Source organism: Buceros rhinoceros, unplaced genomic scaffold (genome assembly GCF_000710305.1).
Source record: "Buceros rhinoceros silvestris isolate BGI_N320 unplaced genomic scaffold, ASM71030v1 scaffold6770, whole genome shotgun sequence".
Taxonomy (NCBI): domain Eukaryota; kingdom Metazoa; phylum Chordata; class Aves; order Bucerotiformes; family Bucerotidae; genus Buceros; species Buceros rhinoceros.
In genome coordinates this window covers 35,708-48,222 of record NW_010390098.1, presented here as the reverse complement: position 1 = coordinate 48,222, position 12,515 = coordinate 35,708, and the positions used below count along the sequence as shown (strand labels likewise).

Here is a 12,515-nt window from a genome sequence, read left to right as displayed (position 1 = left end):
AATACTGATGGTTGGGTTTAGACAGCTGAATCTTTCTAAATTTAATGTATTTCTTTATTATGAAGTAAGAGAGATGTGTGTGTGTGTGTGTGTGTTTAAAATTCAGGTGCTTGCTGTGATGCTGTGAGCACTGCTGACGGCACACTGCGCGGAGCAGCCTCCCTGCTGCTTCCAGCCACAACTCTCTAAAGCAAAGCGCTTCTCTCTAAACTCCTCTGACACATTCGTTACAAAATGCAGAACAGTTGTAAGGACCACAAATAAAATACGAGGGAGTAATTTTCAGTAGGTTGTGGTAGTTGTTAGAAACTGCGCTTTTAAAGAGAAAAGGGTACTGTCAAGGAAGGAATTGACCTTCCCGTTGGTTTGGTTTTTTATTTTAAATGGGATTTTATCACCTGTTTTGCGGATAAACTTTTCATAGCTACATTTAAAACCATATCAATGTGTCCTTAATTACACCTTTTTATGTAGATTGGGAACAACCAGAGGTTGACTTTGGGCCTGATCTTTTTCCCTGGAAGTTCAGAATTAGCTCCCGTTTGGAGGAGGGTACAATACAGCTATAATTTTAGGCGATTTAAATGTAAAGAAGACTGGAAGGCATTTAGCAAAACTTGATCCTGCAGTCAGTTCTTTTTGAAGCCAATGTCATATATGCAGGGCTGCACAGAATTTTGTTAGGGTGTGTTGTTACTTGATGAGAAAAAGTGCCAGCGTGCCTAAAAAGTAATTCTTGCCTTCTTTCTAGTAGTGTGGTTAGAAAGGGGGAAAATTGTTTAACTACCTCCTGGGGACTATATACAATTTATGTTCAAGAAGCATGTTTTTTAAATGAAATAATTATTGTTTTAAATTATTTGCTTTCTCTTTCCCCTGTTGCTTTTGCCTTTCGTGATCGAAGTCTAGGAGAGTAAGTCAATGTTTTAATGAACTTTTGCGGATTTTTTTCTGATGTGCTTGTAACAAGTTAATCCATTTCACTTAGTTGTTTCACTAGATCAGGCCAAAAGTTATTTCAGTTGACTTCATTCACTAAAACTCATGAGTGTTTATATATATATATCTTTTATTTGGATAAAAAACCTCTAGTGATTATTAGAATTTGGTTTTGTTTGTTTATAGATGTGTTTCTCTATACATGCATGCTATATTCTGTTGCTGTCTTCTTGAAATTTTATCTGAGCCTTTTACTCTTTGGTTATAAGCTTATGCAATATTAAATGTCTCTGTTTTATAAAGTCTTTATTAGGAGATGCATATTTGCATTCACACTAGGCTTCAAACGCCTGAAGAGGCAATTGATTCTTGAACATGCAGTCAGTTCAAGATCATGTGATGCAAAAGGAAGGTCTCCCATGGAAGTAAAACGTGCATTGGTTCCTTTGCTTCTTAAAAACTTTGTTTTTGTGAAGTTGTGATAGAGAGATGAGGTAACATAGGCTTAAAGGCTATGAAAACTTCCCATGGGCATCAGGAAACCTGACTGGTGTTTTTCCCTTCTCTAGGATTCTCAGAGCAGACAAGGAGGATACAGTATGCATCAGCTTCAGGGGAACAAGGAATACGGCAGTGAGAAGAAAGGTTACCTTTTAAAGAAGAGCGATGGGTACGTCCTTGGAGCACATAACACAGCGAGAACTGTCCCTGTGTTGGTGCACTTGAGTTTTACAGTTTTCTGCTGTGGATGCCTAAGGCACACTCTCCTGATGCGGTATAATGTGCCACAAGTACTCAAGAATGTCACAGTCCAAATTTGAGCACAGATCTGAATTTAATAGAATAGGTGGAAAAACCACGACAAGCAAGCATGAAAATAAAGTTATATAAAAAGAAAGCTGTGGTCTTTGTAGGTCTCCAAAAGGGGATTAAGACCTATCATAAATCTCCCAAGTTACTTTTGTTGAGGCATTTATTAAGATTTTGACTGCGTCTGCTTTGTTTCTCAAAGCAAATCTTCTCCAAGTGTTAACGAGATTAATGTGTTTTGAAATCATCCCGTTACTGACTTCGTTGCTGATGTTCTTATGTAGGTTAAGGAAGGTATGGCAAAGAAGAAAGTGCACTGTTAAAAATGGAATTCTTACCATATCACATGCAACGGTAAGTTATTTCTATACCTTTATATTAAAATAATCAATTGAAATTATCTTTTCCTGGTGAAGCTGTGGGTTTTAATCTACTATGACAAAAAAGACGCCACTTCTCCTTCCGACTGCAGAAGTTCTGTGGTTTATCGGAAGCTGGAGGCTGACTTACGGAAGTATTGTTAGACTTGCTCTGTTAAAATTTTTCCTAGCTGTCTGCTGCTGACCAGTCCTGGGAACAGATTCTTCAGTTTCTTTTTCCCCACTGCTGTAGCTTGTGACAGCTGATTTAATACTGAAATATATGTATCAATAGCTTGATAAGAGAGTGCAAATATATTGAACAGACTTTTCAATTAATACTTGAGCTGGTTTGAGCTGTAAGGATTGTCACGATTAATCTGTAAAGCACGTAATTGGGAAACTTGGGAAGTGTCTGGTATTAGATGATATTGATAGAGTCTGACAGAGGAGTGAATGTGTTTAATATTTTGAGTGATTTCAACTAAAAGTGTGAGATTTTAGAATCATGGTGAGTTCTGGGATTTAGGGATATCTGAAGTTATGGTGGAAACAGTCCTAAAACTGTCTTGCAGAAGTACGACACAAACTTGTTGCAAACAAGGATAACTCCTGTTACTCTTTTAAAGGGCGTGGTCCCATTTCATAGAATCATTTAGTCTGGAGGGGACTCCGAAGGTCATCTAGTCCGACCCCCCTGCAGTGATCAGGGACGTGTCTGACTAGAGCAGGTTGCTCAGAGCCCCATCCAACCTGCCCTGGAACATTTCCAGGGATGAGGCTTCTACCACCTCTCTGGGCAACTTGGGCCAGGGTTTCACCACCCTCATTGTAAAAAAGAAAAAATTCTTCCTTATATCTAGTCTAAATCTCCCCTCTTTTAGTTTAAAACCATCACCCCTTGTCCTATCACAGCAGGCCCTGCTAAAAACACTGTCCTTGTCTTTCTTATCATCCCCTTTAAGTATCGAAAGGCCACAATAAAGTCTTCCCAGAAGACAAAGACCTTTTTTTCCCTTTTTTTCCCCCTTCACCCCAAATTCCGCTGATGGCCGTGAGTATCAGTGTCTGAAGTGAACTGTCTTCAGCCAGTTAAAGGGAAGTCACTATATTTTGTCCGGGAGTTTGGGGGGTTCTTTTGATGGCTAGGAAGATATCCTCACCTCCTTTGAGAAGTCACTCAGTCAGATTATTTATACCTGGGTTAGTAATGGTTCAGTTATCCCCGTTTTTAAGACTAAAATACTGTGTATTGTCAAGCTGAAGACTTGCCAGTTTAGAATTCTCCGAATGGTACGTAGCTGTGTGAAAGGGTTCGTTTGCTCTTTTCTGTTGCAGAGCCGAGAGGAAAGAAAGGTTTTTTTATTTTAATGATGCAAAATTCAGATCATGACAGTTTACTCAAGACTAACCTTTGAAAACTGAGGCTCCAATCGTGTATTTGCTCCCTCAAGGAACAGTTGCCCCGTTTCAACATCTAGTCAAAAATACTGGGTTGATGAGCTTGTTCTGACACACATTTGACAATGTGGGAAATGCACCTTGAACACCAGTTTTTGTTTGCTGGCTTTGCATTACTTTTATATTTGTTTTTCAATTTCTAATGTGAACAACTCTAGAATTCAGTTCAGAGGTATTGACCGACAACTGACATCTCCGGTTCTCTGCCAGCTGTAGTAACCTTGTTTCAGTATCTCTGTGCTTTCTGATAAACCTGTATAAACCCCAATGCTTCAAAGACACGTTCAGTTATCGTGTCTTAAGTAATGCAGTCGCAGGAGAGATTATTAGTAGCTCTATTTATTCCAAGTTCTGAAACTCCTGATCTCCAGCTTCTCACTTCCCTTTCGAAGGGAACTAGGATTGTGTCTTTGAATATGGGCACGCTGTGATGGAAAAATGCGTAATGATTTTACCATTGCTAAAGAAACACAATAAATTTCTGTATTAGCATATTCTAAATTAGGTTTATTCCTTGGATCCCTTTCAAATAGTCGGGAGGAGTTGCTATGAAGGTTTTAATTCTGTTTAGATTTAGCGATCTGTCTATTCTGACAGAACAAGTCAGACCAAGTCACATTGGTCTCAAGTGCTTCGAAGGTGTACACGTGTGTGTGCCCATGTTTTAAATTAATATCTTACGTGCCCGCTCCCCAGAAAGGAAAAATAATCCTAAATCAAGACATTTTTAAAGTAAAATAAATTTTCTTTTTAGTCCAACAGGCAACCAGCGAAACTGAATTTATTGACCTGCCAGGTGAAGCCAAATGCTGAAGATAAGAAGTCTTTTGATCTAATATCACGTACGTAGTACCTTTAGTACCAACTGTCGTTGCCTGGGATTTCTGTCGTTACAAGACACTTTGAGTAAAAGTCAGGCTGCAGTTCAAAATTCCGGTCAGTATCTAGATCCGTGCAGTACCTCATGAGCGTTCAGCTCCCCCTCGTTTTGAAGATGGTTTGAATGGGCAAATGAATAAAGACTCTTTTCTGTGTGTGTGTGACATAAATACTGTTCCTTTGTGACAAGCCGTGAAATGCAGCATTTGTGCTGTTCACCAAAGAGGTGTTTAACAGCTTAGTGGAACATGCATCATCTGTACCCACCAGGAAATGGAGACGACCTTCGGCTTCACCTCACTTTTCCTTTGTCTGCTCGACCTTTGAGTGCTGTTTGGGGGGTTGAGGAAGGCCAGGAGAACCCAGTCTCTCTTGTTCTCTTACCCTCCTTTCAAAATACGTTTGTCTAAAACTGGTAGTGACTTGTCTTCGCAAAGGTAAAGCTCCTGTGATTTCCCTTCTTCTCATTTGATATATATATGAAAAAATGTAAATACATGGATAAATAAAATAACGCTGTCTTGTGAAGTAGGTATTTGTATGCAGTGTAATTTTAAAAACACTTTTGAAGTCGATGAGTCAACTTACTACTGCTTCAGTCTTTATAGTATTAACCAGCAATCAGTCCCAGCATTCTGTATTTCCAAGGACAGTTCATGAAACCTTTGAATACGAGGAATAATACCCAGGTCATAACTCATCCTTTGGTTAGTGAAAAGAAATTTCTTAACCGAAACAGAGGGAAGAGTGTGTCATAGGAACAAATTCATTTTACCCTTTTCTGCTACTTACGTTTCAGAAGGACAAAACTTGATTCATATGCTTATTTTTCTTTAATGTTTCTAAGCGAAAGACTTTTGAAATAAGTACATTCAGTGGAAATCAAAATTTGCAATTTCACCTTTATCTGTTTTTTTAGAATTGTTTCCCATAGCTACGAATAAAGTATTAATGCTGCTGGTTAAGAGCAATTGCTCCTAAAGGCTTTAGTTGCTAAATAGGTTTTAGTAACATACTTCAAAATTTATCGTATGCCAAATTAAAAGATGTGTTTATTTATTTCAGATAACAGAACGTACCACTTTCAAGCAGAAGATGAACAGGAATACGTAGCGTAAGAATGTTTCCTTTTTTTTCAAGTTTATTTGGCCGGTGGAGGTGTATAAAATCATGCTAATAGTGGAAATAGTTTTCTCAGTTAATGCAGAAGCAGCGCCTACCATCTGTGTTTTCTGCTGTTGTGCATCTATAAATCTAAGCTATTTTGTTTTGGGCTTTTCGAAAACCTTGTAACATTAAAAACAAAACCAAACCCCTCAACCCAGCTATCCCAAACCCCATTTAGATGGTGTCCTCTGCCAGCACATGGTTTGTGTGCAGTTGCTTGGCACGATACAGTAGACCAGGTTATTAAGGGTCAACTGAAATATATTTTAATTCTTAAATCTTCTGTGTCAACCGTCTTTTGCAGTTACTTCTTCCTATTCCTACCTCTTCCTTATCTTAGAAGTAATAAATAGGTAAAAGATCTCCTTAAAACGCATAAAAAATATTTACAGGTATTTCATAGTTTCTACTGTAAGCCTACAATAAACAGCAAAACAAATATCTTCGAGGTTTGCATACCTCAGAATCCAGTAACTTGCTTCCTTGGTGCATGTTTCGAACCAGATTATTTCCTTTAAGTCCATCTTTCTTCCTGCTACATCAGAACTGCTTCTTTTTTACCTCCTGAGTGTTGCTCTCGGTGCCATCAAACGTGTGGTGCAGCACTTTGCAATCTAATGCTCCTCATCCGACAGTTCTAGGAATGAAGTTACTGGTGAAGAGGGCAGGCAGCCCCAGCCTTCCCGGCCGCCGCCTCCGTCGGGACCGTTGGGCTCTTTTGTTCCACGTCCTGTTCTAATGGAAGACTGTGTTGCTCCCTGTGTATTGTAAAGGTGCAGGGAGTGTCTGCAGAGTATTTCAGTTGTTTGGTGATAGTGTAGGGAGACAGTGGCGTGGACAGTTCAGCATTGGAAGGCATGAATGAAGTGGGAACGCGGGAGAGTTTTTTGTCATGTAGCTCTTCCCCTGCAGAGCTTTGCACAGCTTTATGTGGGCTCTTAGAGCACTGTCTGTCTAGTCACACTTTCTACATGCATTCTGGAGCCTCCAGTAAGCTTCTTGGTCAAGAAGAAAATACTGTGATTTCTGATCAGTAATGCACTTGATGGGTCAGAATTTTTTGTTATCTGCCATAAATTAGTTTTCTTCTATATTTTTACTATATTTGTTTGTTTACAAGGTGAAGTTTGGGGGGTTTTTGTCCTAATGTGTGAGCAAGGTAGAGGGAGAATACATTAGTAAGTTAATTCTTCTGATTGCAGTAAAAAAAAAAATCAGTTTAGCTGGCTGCTTGTTGGACTGGCTTGGAATTCCAGGCTGGTTTGTTTCCCGTTAGAGCTATAGATTGTTCATCATTGAGGTCTGAGTTACCATTTTCAAGTCCAGAAAATGACTTGTACTGGAATATGTTTGTGCTGCTGCAGGTTTCAAAGAGTTTCATTTAGCTAAAGAGACCCTAGTTTCATCCAGGCGTTGGAATTGATGCAGACAAGCTCACAGGTGGGAAGTGAGTTTTGTGTGTGCTCGTGCTGTAATCCACTATCAGGAAGGTATTGTAATGCTACTCAGACAAGGGTTCCGTTTCGGAAAATTACTTAATGGACCCAGGTAACGGTATGTGCTTTGAGATGCACACAGAAACTTAATTTTTTTTTCTTTAGGAAAATTTCTGCAATATCTTTAGTAAATTGAAGTTCTTGAACCGGTTGGTGACTGTTAACGTGTTCATAAAAAAAACTACAATATAACCAAATGTTCTGTTTTTCTTGTGCAGCCACTGAGCAGCTCCTCCATAGCTGCAAACAGCACCCTTCGACTTGCAACTTTATCGATTTAAGAGTGTTCTGCGGGAGCTACTTCTGATGTAGCTCCTGAGTTAGTTGTCATCCTCTTGTTCCAGTGTCCGCTTGCCTTGTCTGTGCTGTGTGCCGCTCTCTTCATCCTTTCGTCTCCATCTTGTGTTTTCTCCACCCAGTTTCAGTGCTGCTTCTATCTTTTACTTGGTGCACCAATTGAAAAATAAATGCATAAATAATTTTCAAATCACTTTCCTTCCAGACTCGCATCTGAGTAGAGAAAAAAACCAGATGCATTTCTTTATACTCTACTCTAACTGACCTTGCATACGTTTTCCTACTGATTGTTTTAAACTGCTTCCATAAATAGCTCCTCAAACTACTTACTAATAATTTGAAAAAGCAGGTGATTTAACATACAGATCACTGAAGTCTGCATTCTGTTAGGGGTTTATTGCTGATTCCCCTCAGACATTTCCCTTTGTCCTTTGATTTCCCTCTGCTGACTGTCCTTCAAAATTCTCAGAGGATTAATAGTTTTTCTGTAGGAAATCCCTGGATTATAAAGCAAGCGAGGTTCAGAAATTTTGCTATGAAGAAACACACACCTAACTTCAACCTAGTGTTCAGCAGCGCTCCTCAGGCATTTTTTACTTTGGGAAAATTGATTGGGAGGCCCTGATACCATGTTGCTTCTTCCATTGAAAAATATGATGCTGTTCTTGTTCTGTTTATGCATTTACCTGGAAACAACAATGTTGCGATAGTGATTGTCAGAAGAGACAGAGATAAATTTTTATTGCAAACAAAAAAACCTGTATGAGACTGGTTGTTATCGATGGGGGGGCTTTTATTTGCTTAGAAAAAAGAATCTCCAGCAAACAAAATGTTTTAAAGGACTATAAGAACCTGCTGAGATGCAGAAAGAGAAGTGCAATAAGAGATTGGACAGCCTGTCCTATTGTGTTAGAAAACAAAGCAAGACCCGAGCAGTTTGTAAACTATTTGAAAGAACACTACGAAGTGTTACAGAAGCTTTTTGATGGTTATTTGACACTGGTGTATTGTAAAACAAAGCAGATAAAAAAGAAAAAAAGATGACTAGTACAGATAAAGAAAAGAGGAAGAACAGCAATCCCAAAGCAGTTTTTATAAACTACTGATGCTGAATTAATACACTGTATTTGCTGACTTGTTTATTTTTGAGTGTACAGCGTGTCAGGACGGCTTGGTGACAAACTGGGGGCTTCTGGTATAAATTCAGACTGTGTCTGTGACTGCGCTTGGGTTAAATGCTGGAAGAGCTGGCACGGTGGTGCCTCTTGCTCTGCCTGTCTCAGAGGTGACCCCAGTGACATGCACCCCTGGACACTGGGTTCCTTCTAGCTGAGGAAGCCAGCCCAAGTTACTGCTGCTACAGTTTAGAAACTCCTTGTGTGTACCAAACTAACAGCTGCTCAGCCACCTGGAGCTGGTGTTCATTTTTGCATCTATTAATTTTTTAATTGTTACTGCACAGTTGAATTTTATTCAATTTCTCCCTTTTAACAAACCAATCAAACTGTAACCCTGGAAGAAACTGTTGACAAATATCAGAATAAATGTCTGTCGCAGTCTAATGACTATTTTTACTGTGTGTTTAACCAATCTTTAGTATTAGAAGCAAAACAATGCTGCCCCTTGCTGTTTAATAACATTGGACTTAATCAGATAAATTGCAAAAGAATGCCATCTAGCGAGAGTTCGTATATTTTCTCTTATAACTAGAGGGAGAGAGAGGTTATGTAAATATATTGTTTTCAGCATGAAACTATGGTGCAAATTTATTTCTGAATCTTTCAGATTCTCTTTGGTTTTAAGGTTGATTTTTCTGCAACTTTTTAAGCATTTTCTTCTAAATACAAGTTCCCAAATTAAAATTCAATTTAATTAATAAGTTTGTGCGTGAAGTGTATAATATACAGTGCCCATATACCAGTTCAGACTCTGAATCTGTATCGCAAGATCGTATACATAAAGTTCCCTCTAAAATCTTTTAAAGTCTGTCTTTGCATTGTGATTTCGGTGCGAAATGATGAATTTCAATCTGAAGTTCTCTTAAATGGTTTAGGTGACCATGGCCATTTTAGCGCATTTCAGACGACTGATGGTTGCAGATAACTGGGATACTGTAAACAGGAAATGGATTGAGGATGCTGCCAATGAAAATATTTCTAAAATCGCTCTGCCTGAGAGTATTGATTGGGGTTTTTTTAACTTGCTGTTTTTCTAAATTCAGCCACAACCGTGTCTGCAATGTGCTTGTCCTTAGTATAGCTGCTTGCTCCCCTTTACACCAACCTTTAGGGCAGGTTGCTTGTTTCCAGTTAGAACATCACTGTGTAAACGAAAACTTGCAGAGGTGGGGGGCATGGGAAGCTGGTACCTGACATAGCGCTAAAGAGTCCTGATGTGATGTGGTCAAGAGTTGCTCTTAAAATGTAATGTTGCTGTCAGTATCTCCTGTCCCCTCCTCTCCCTTGCCTCATTTGTTGCCATGGCAACTGCCATCAATTTGGCCTCACACCCTGACTCTGATTAGTGCATTGGGACCTGCAGGTTGAAAGGCAACAAGACCTCAGTGCTTTCAAAGCTGCACTTGCTGTCTCCTCTGTGAAGAAAGAGCTGCACGTTGGAGGAAGGGGTGGTTGTAGTCTATCTCCTTTGCTAATGGGATTGACTTCAGGAAGGTCTTGGGCACCTACTTTTAAAGCAGTTAAATTTACAGGAGCTTAATTGCACCCTTTCTCTTCCACAGCTTCTGCTTGTTTGAGGAACCTGAGAACTCAACTACTTTGGCTCTAAAATTGTTCACCACAGGGACTTTTAAGACTTTTTCTCTTTGTCTTTTCTCATTCTTACTTATCTGTCCCTTCTGTCTCTCACTTTTTCCCTTCCTAGTCTCTCGCACATAGTCCTTCCCTATGTTCCCACTTATATTTTGTTCCTGGCAAGCTTTCTACAGTTTATAGATGGACTTGTGTGTGCAAATGCAGATCTTCATTAAGGTCTTTATCTTGTGCTAGATGGATATCAGTATTGACTAACAGCAAAGAAGAAGCGTTAAATATGGCATTCCGTGGCGAGCAGAGCACAGGGGAAAACAGTTTAGAGGATCTGACAAAAGCCATTATTGATGACATACAGAGATTACCCGGCAATGAAGTCTGTTGTGATTGTGGCTCACCAGGTATCTCAATTTGTTCATGACATCAACTTCTTGTGTGGAGCAGTCGTTTCTTTAAAGAAGTGTTTGTAGAGTGCAAACTAATGTTCTAAGTGGCGCGTTGATCAGTCTTCAACCTGCTTTTAAAAGAACAGATACTTAATTCACTAAAATATTTTTATGTGTTGTCTGTGCTTACGTCCAGCAGTTCAAGCCCCTCTGGAGTTTGAACTGTTCTTGTTGCACTGTCTCTAGACGCTTGTTGCACTTGAATGGAAGTTGCTTGGCATCACTGATCATGTGCATGCTACTAAGTAGAAGTGAGTAATGCTCAGACGATGATCGTGCAAAAATAGACCTGGCCAGGACCTTACTCTGAGGTTTTACCGTGGCATGAGACTACTGGAACTCAGTATCAAAAAATATTCCGAGGTGGAATACGTGATTTTGTGCAAAGAATGAGACCCAGAGTTGGAATCCTATCAGATTATGTCTTCAGAAGTACAGAGTTACGGGTCAGTTGGATGTCGCTTAGAGCTCGGAAGAGTCTGTCTGATATAGAACTATTGAAGCGATGTGGTAGTCGGCAGCGGTCGCAGCTTTCACATCTAAAGAGACTCTTCGAGAAGGCGATAATTCATTTGGAACTGAGGAGATAATCTGTATCCTGGAGCTGATACTGACACAGAACTGATCCAGATATGTAACACTTAGATAAAATAGAGTTGTGTCAAATCCTGGAATTGGCTCATTCAATTATTTCATCATGTGAAGCTACAGCAACTTCAGATCACACTTCTAATTTATAGCGAGGTTTTAAGCGTCACTCTACACCACAGCTTGCTGCTTTAAAACTCTTGATTTAATGCTTTAAGGTCAAGGAAGAGATTAATTTGAAGAGATAAATATGTCTGCAGCTTTTTCTTTTGCATAAACGCTGGTCTTGCTTTTTAGGTAGCATTCATAGCACAGGATCTATTTGAATATTACATACAAATCTCCTCCAAAACAGCAATTTTTTTTTTTCTGAACTAGCCAGTCTTCCTTAAATGTTCTACAACATATTGGAAAATGCTACAGTTCATTTTTTTATGAAGAAAGACTATTTAAAGTTTGGGAAGTAAAGACGAAAACTTTAAAGGTTGCCAACAGTATAATTTAGGAGCTCTGTTTCTTTTAAGAACGGGAGACAAATGCCTGTCTTTCTACAAGAAACAAATCCTAAATGTATTCAAATACGGTCATTCAGTCTGGATTTATACATCTAAATTCAGTGCCTTTGGGTCTGTTCCTAAATCTGAAAAACTTAATTCCGTTGGTAGCAATTTGTGGTTAAAGTTGCACTGCAGTCTGGAGAAAAGTATGGAATATTCTTAGTTTATTTCCATGTGTTAAACCATTAAATGAAGAGTCGTTTCAGAATACACTGGGATTTTTTTACAACCATTGAAAACCTTTTCTTGGACTTTGATTAAACACTTTGCTTTTCGATTCTACAGATCCAACATGGCTATCAACTAATTTGGGCATTTTAACCTGCATTGAGTGTTCTGGAATACACCGAGAAATGGGTGTCCATATTTCTCGAATCCAGTCTTTGGAATTAGACAAATTAGGGACGTCTGAACTCTTGGTAAGTCTCTTTAATTTGTATTTCCTCAGGTTTTGCAGAACGAATATTGACATCCGCTGTGATTAATGCCGTATCAGTGGTGCCTGTTACTAGCTGATCCTGACTCTAATTCAGGACAGTCTGAAATTTCACGTGGTTAAAAACAATTAAAGCTAATTTAACTTGACAAGTGAGAATGACCATTGCTAGTTTTAACAAAAGATGTTGGATGATTCTGTTCATTTGGTGGAAGAAACACTGTAATGTTAACTGTTTCAAATGGAATTTTGTGTGAAACTACTAAAAAAATAAGGGGGGGGGGGGGGGGTGTGAACAGGGCTCAGGCA

At 39.1% G+C, this 12,515-nt stretch overlaps 1 protein-coding gene across 1 annotated transcript in view; it reads left to right on the top strand.

Moving 5' to 3' along the window:
* The window catches only part of ASAP1 (ArfGAP with SH3 domain, ankyrin repeat and PH domain 1), a gene marked incomplete at its 5' end in the record, with an annotated part of 63,780 nt that overhangs the window by 19,838 nt on the left and 31,427 nt on the right, over window positions 1-12,515 (top strand). Inside the window, 7 exons of the mRNA XM_010136481.1 lie at window positions 905-913; window positions 1,509-1,609; window positions 2,034-2,103; window positions 4,324-4,411; window positions 5,514-5,562; window positions 10,417-10,580; window positions 12,056-12,189. Of these exons, the coding sequence (XP_010134783.1) occupies window positions 905-913; window positions 1,509-1,609; window positions 2,034-2,103; window positions 4,324-4,411; window positions 5,514-5,562; window positions 10,417-10,580; window positions 12,056-12,189 (615 nt within the window). The remainder of the gene's footprint in view (window positions 1-904; window positions 914-1,508; window positions 1,610-2,033; window positions 2,104-4,323; window positions 4,412-5,513; window positions 5,563-10,416; window positions 10,581-12,055; window positions 12,190-12,515) is intronic.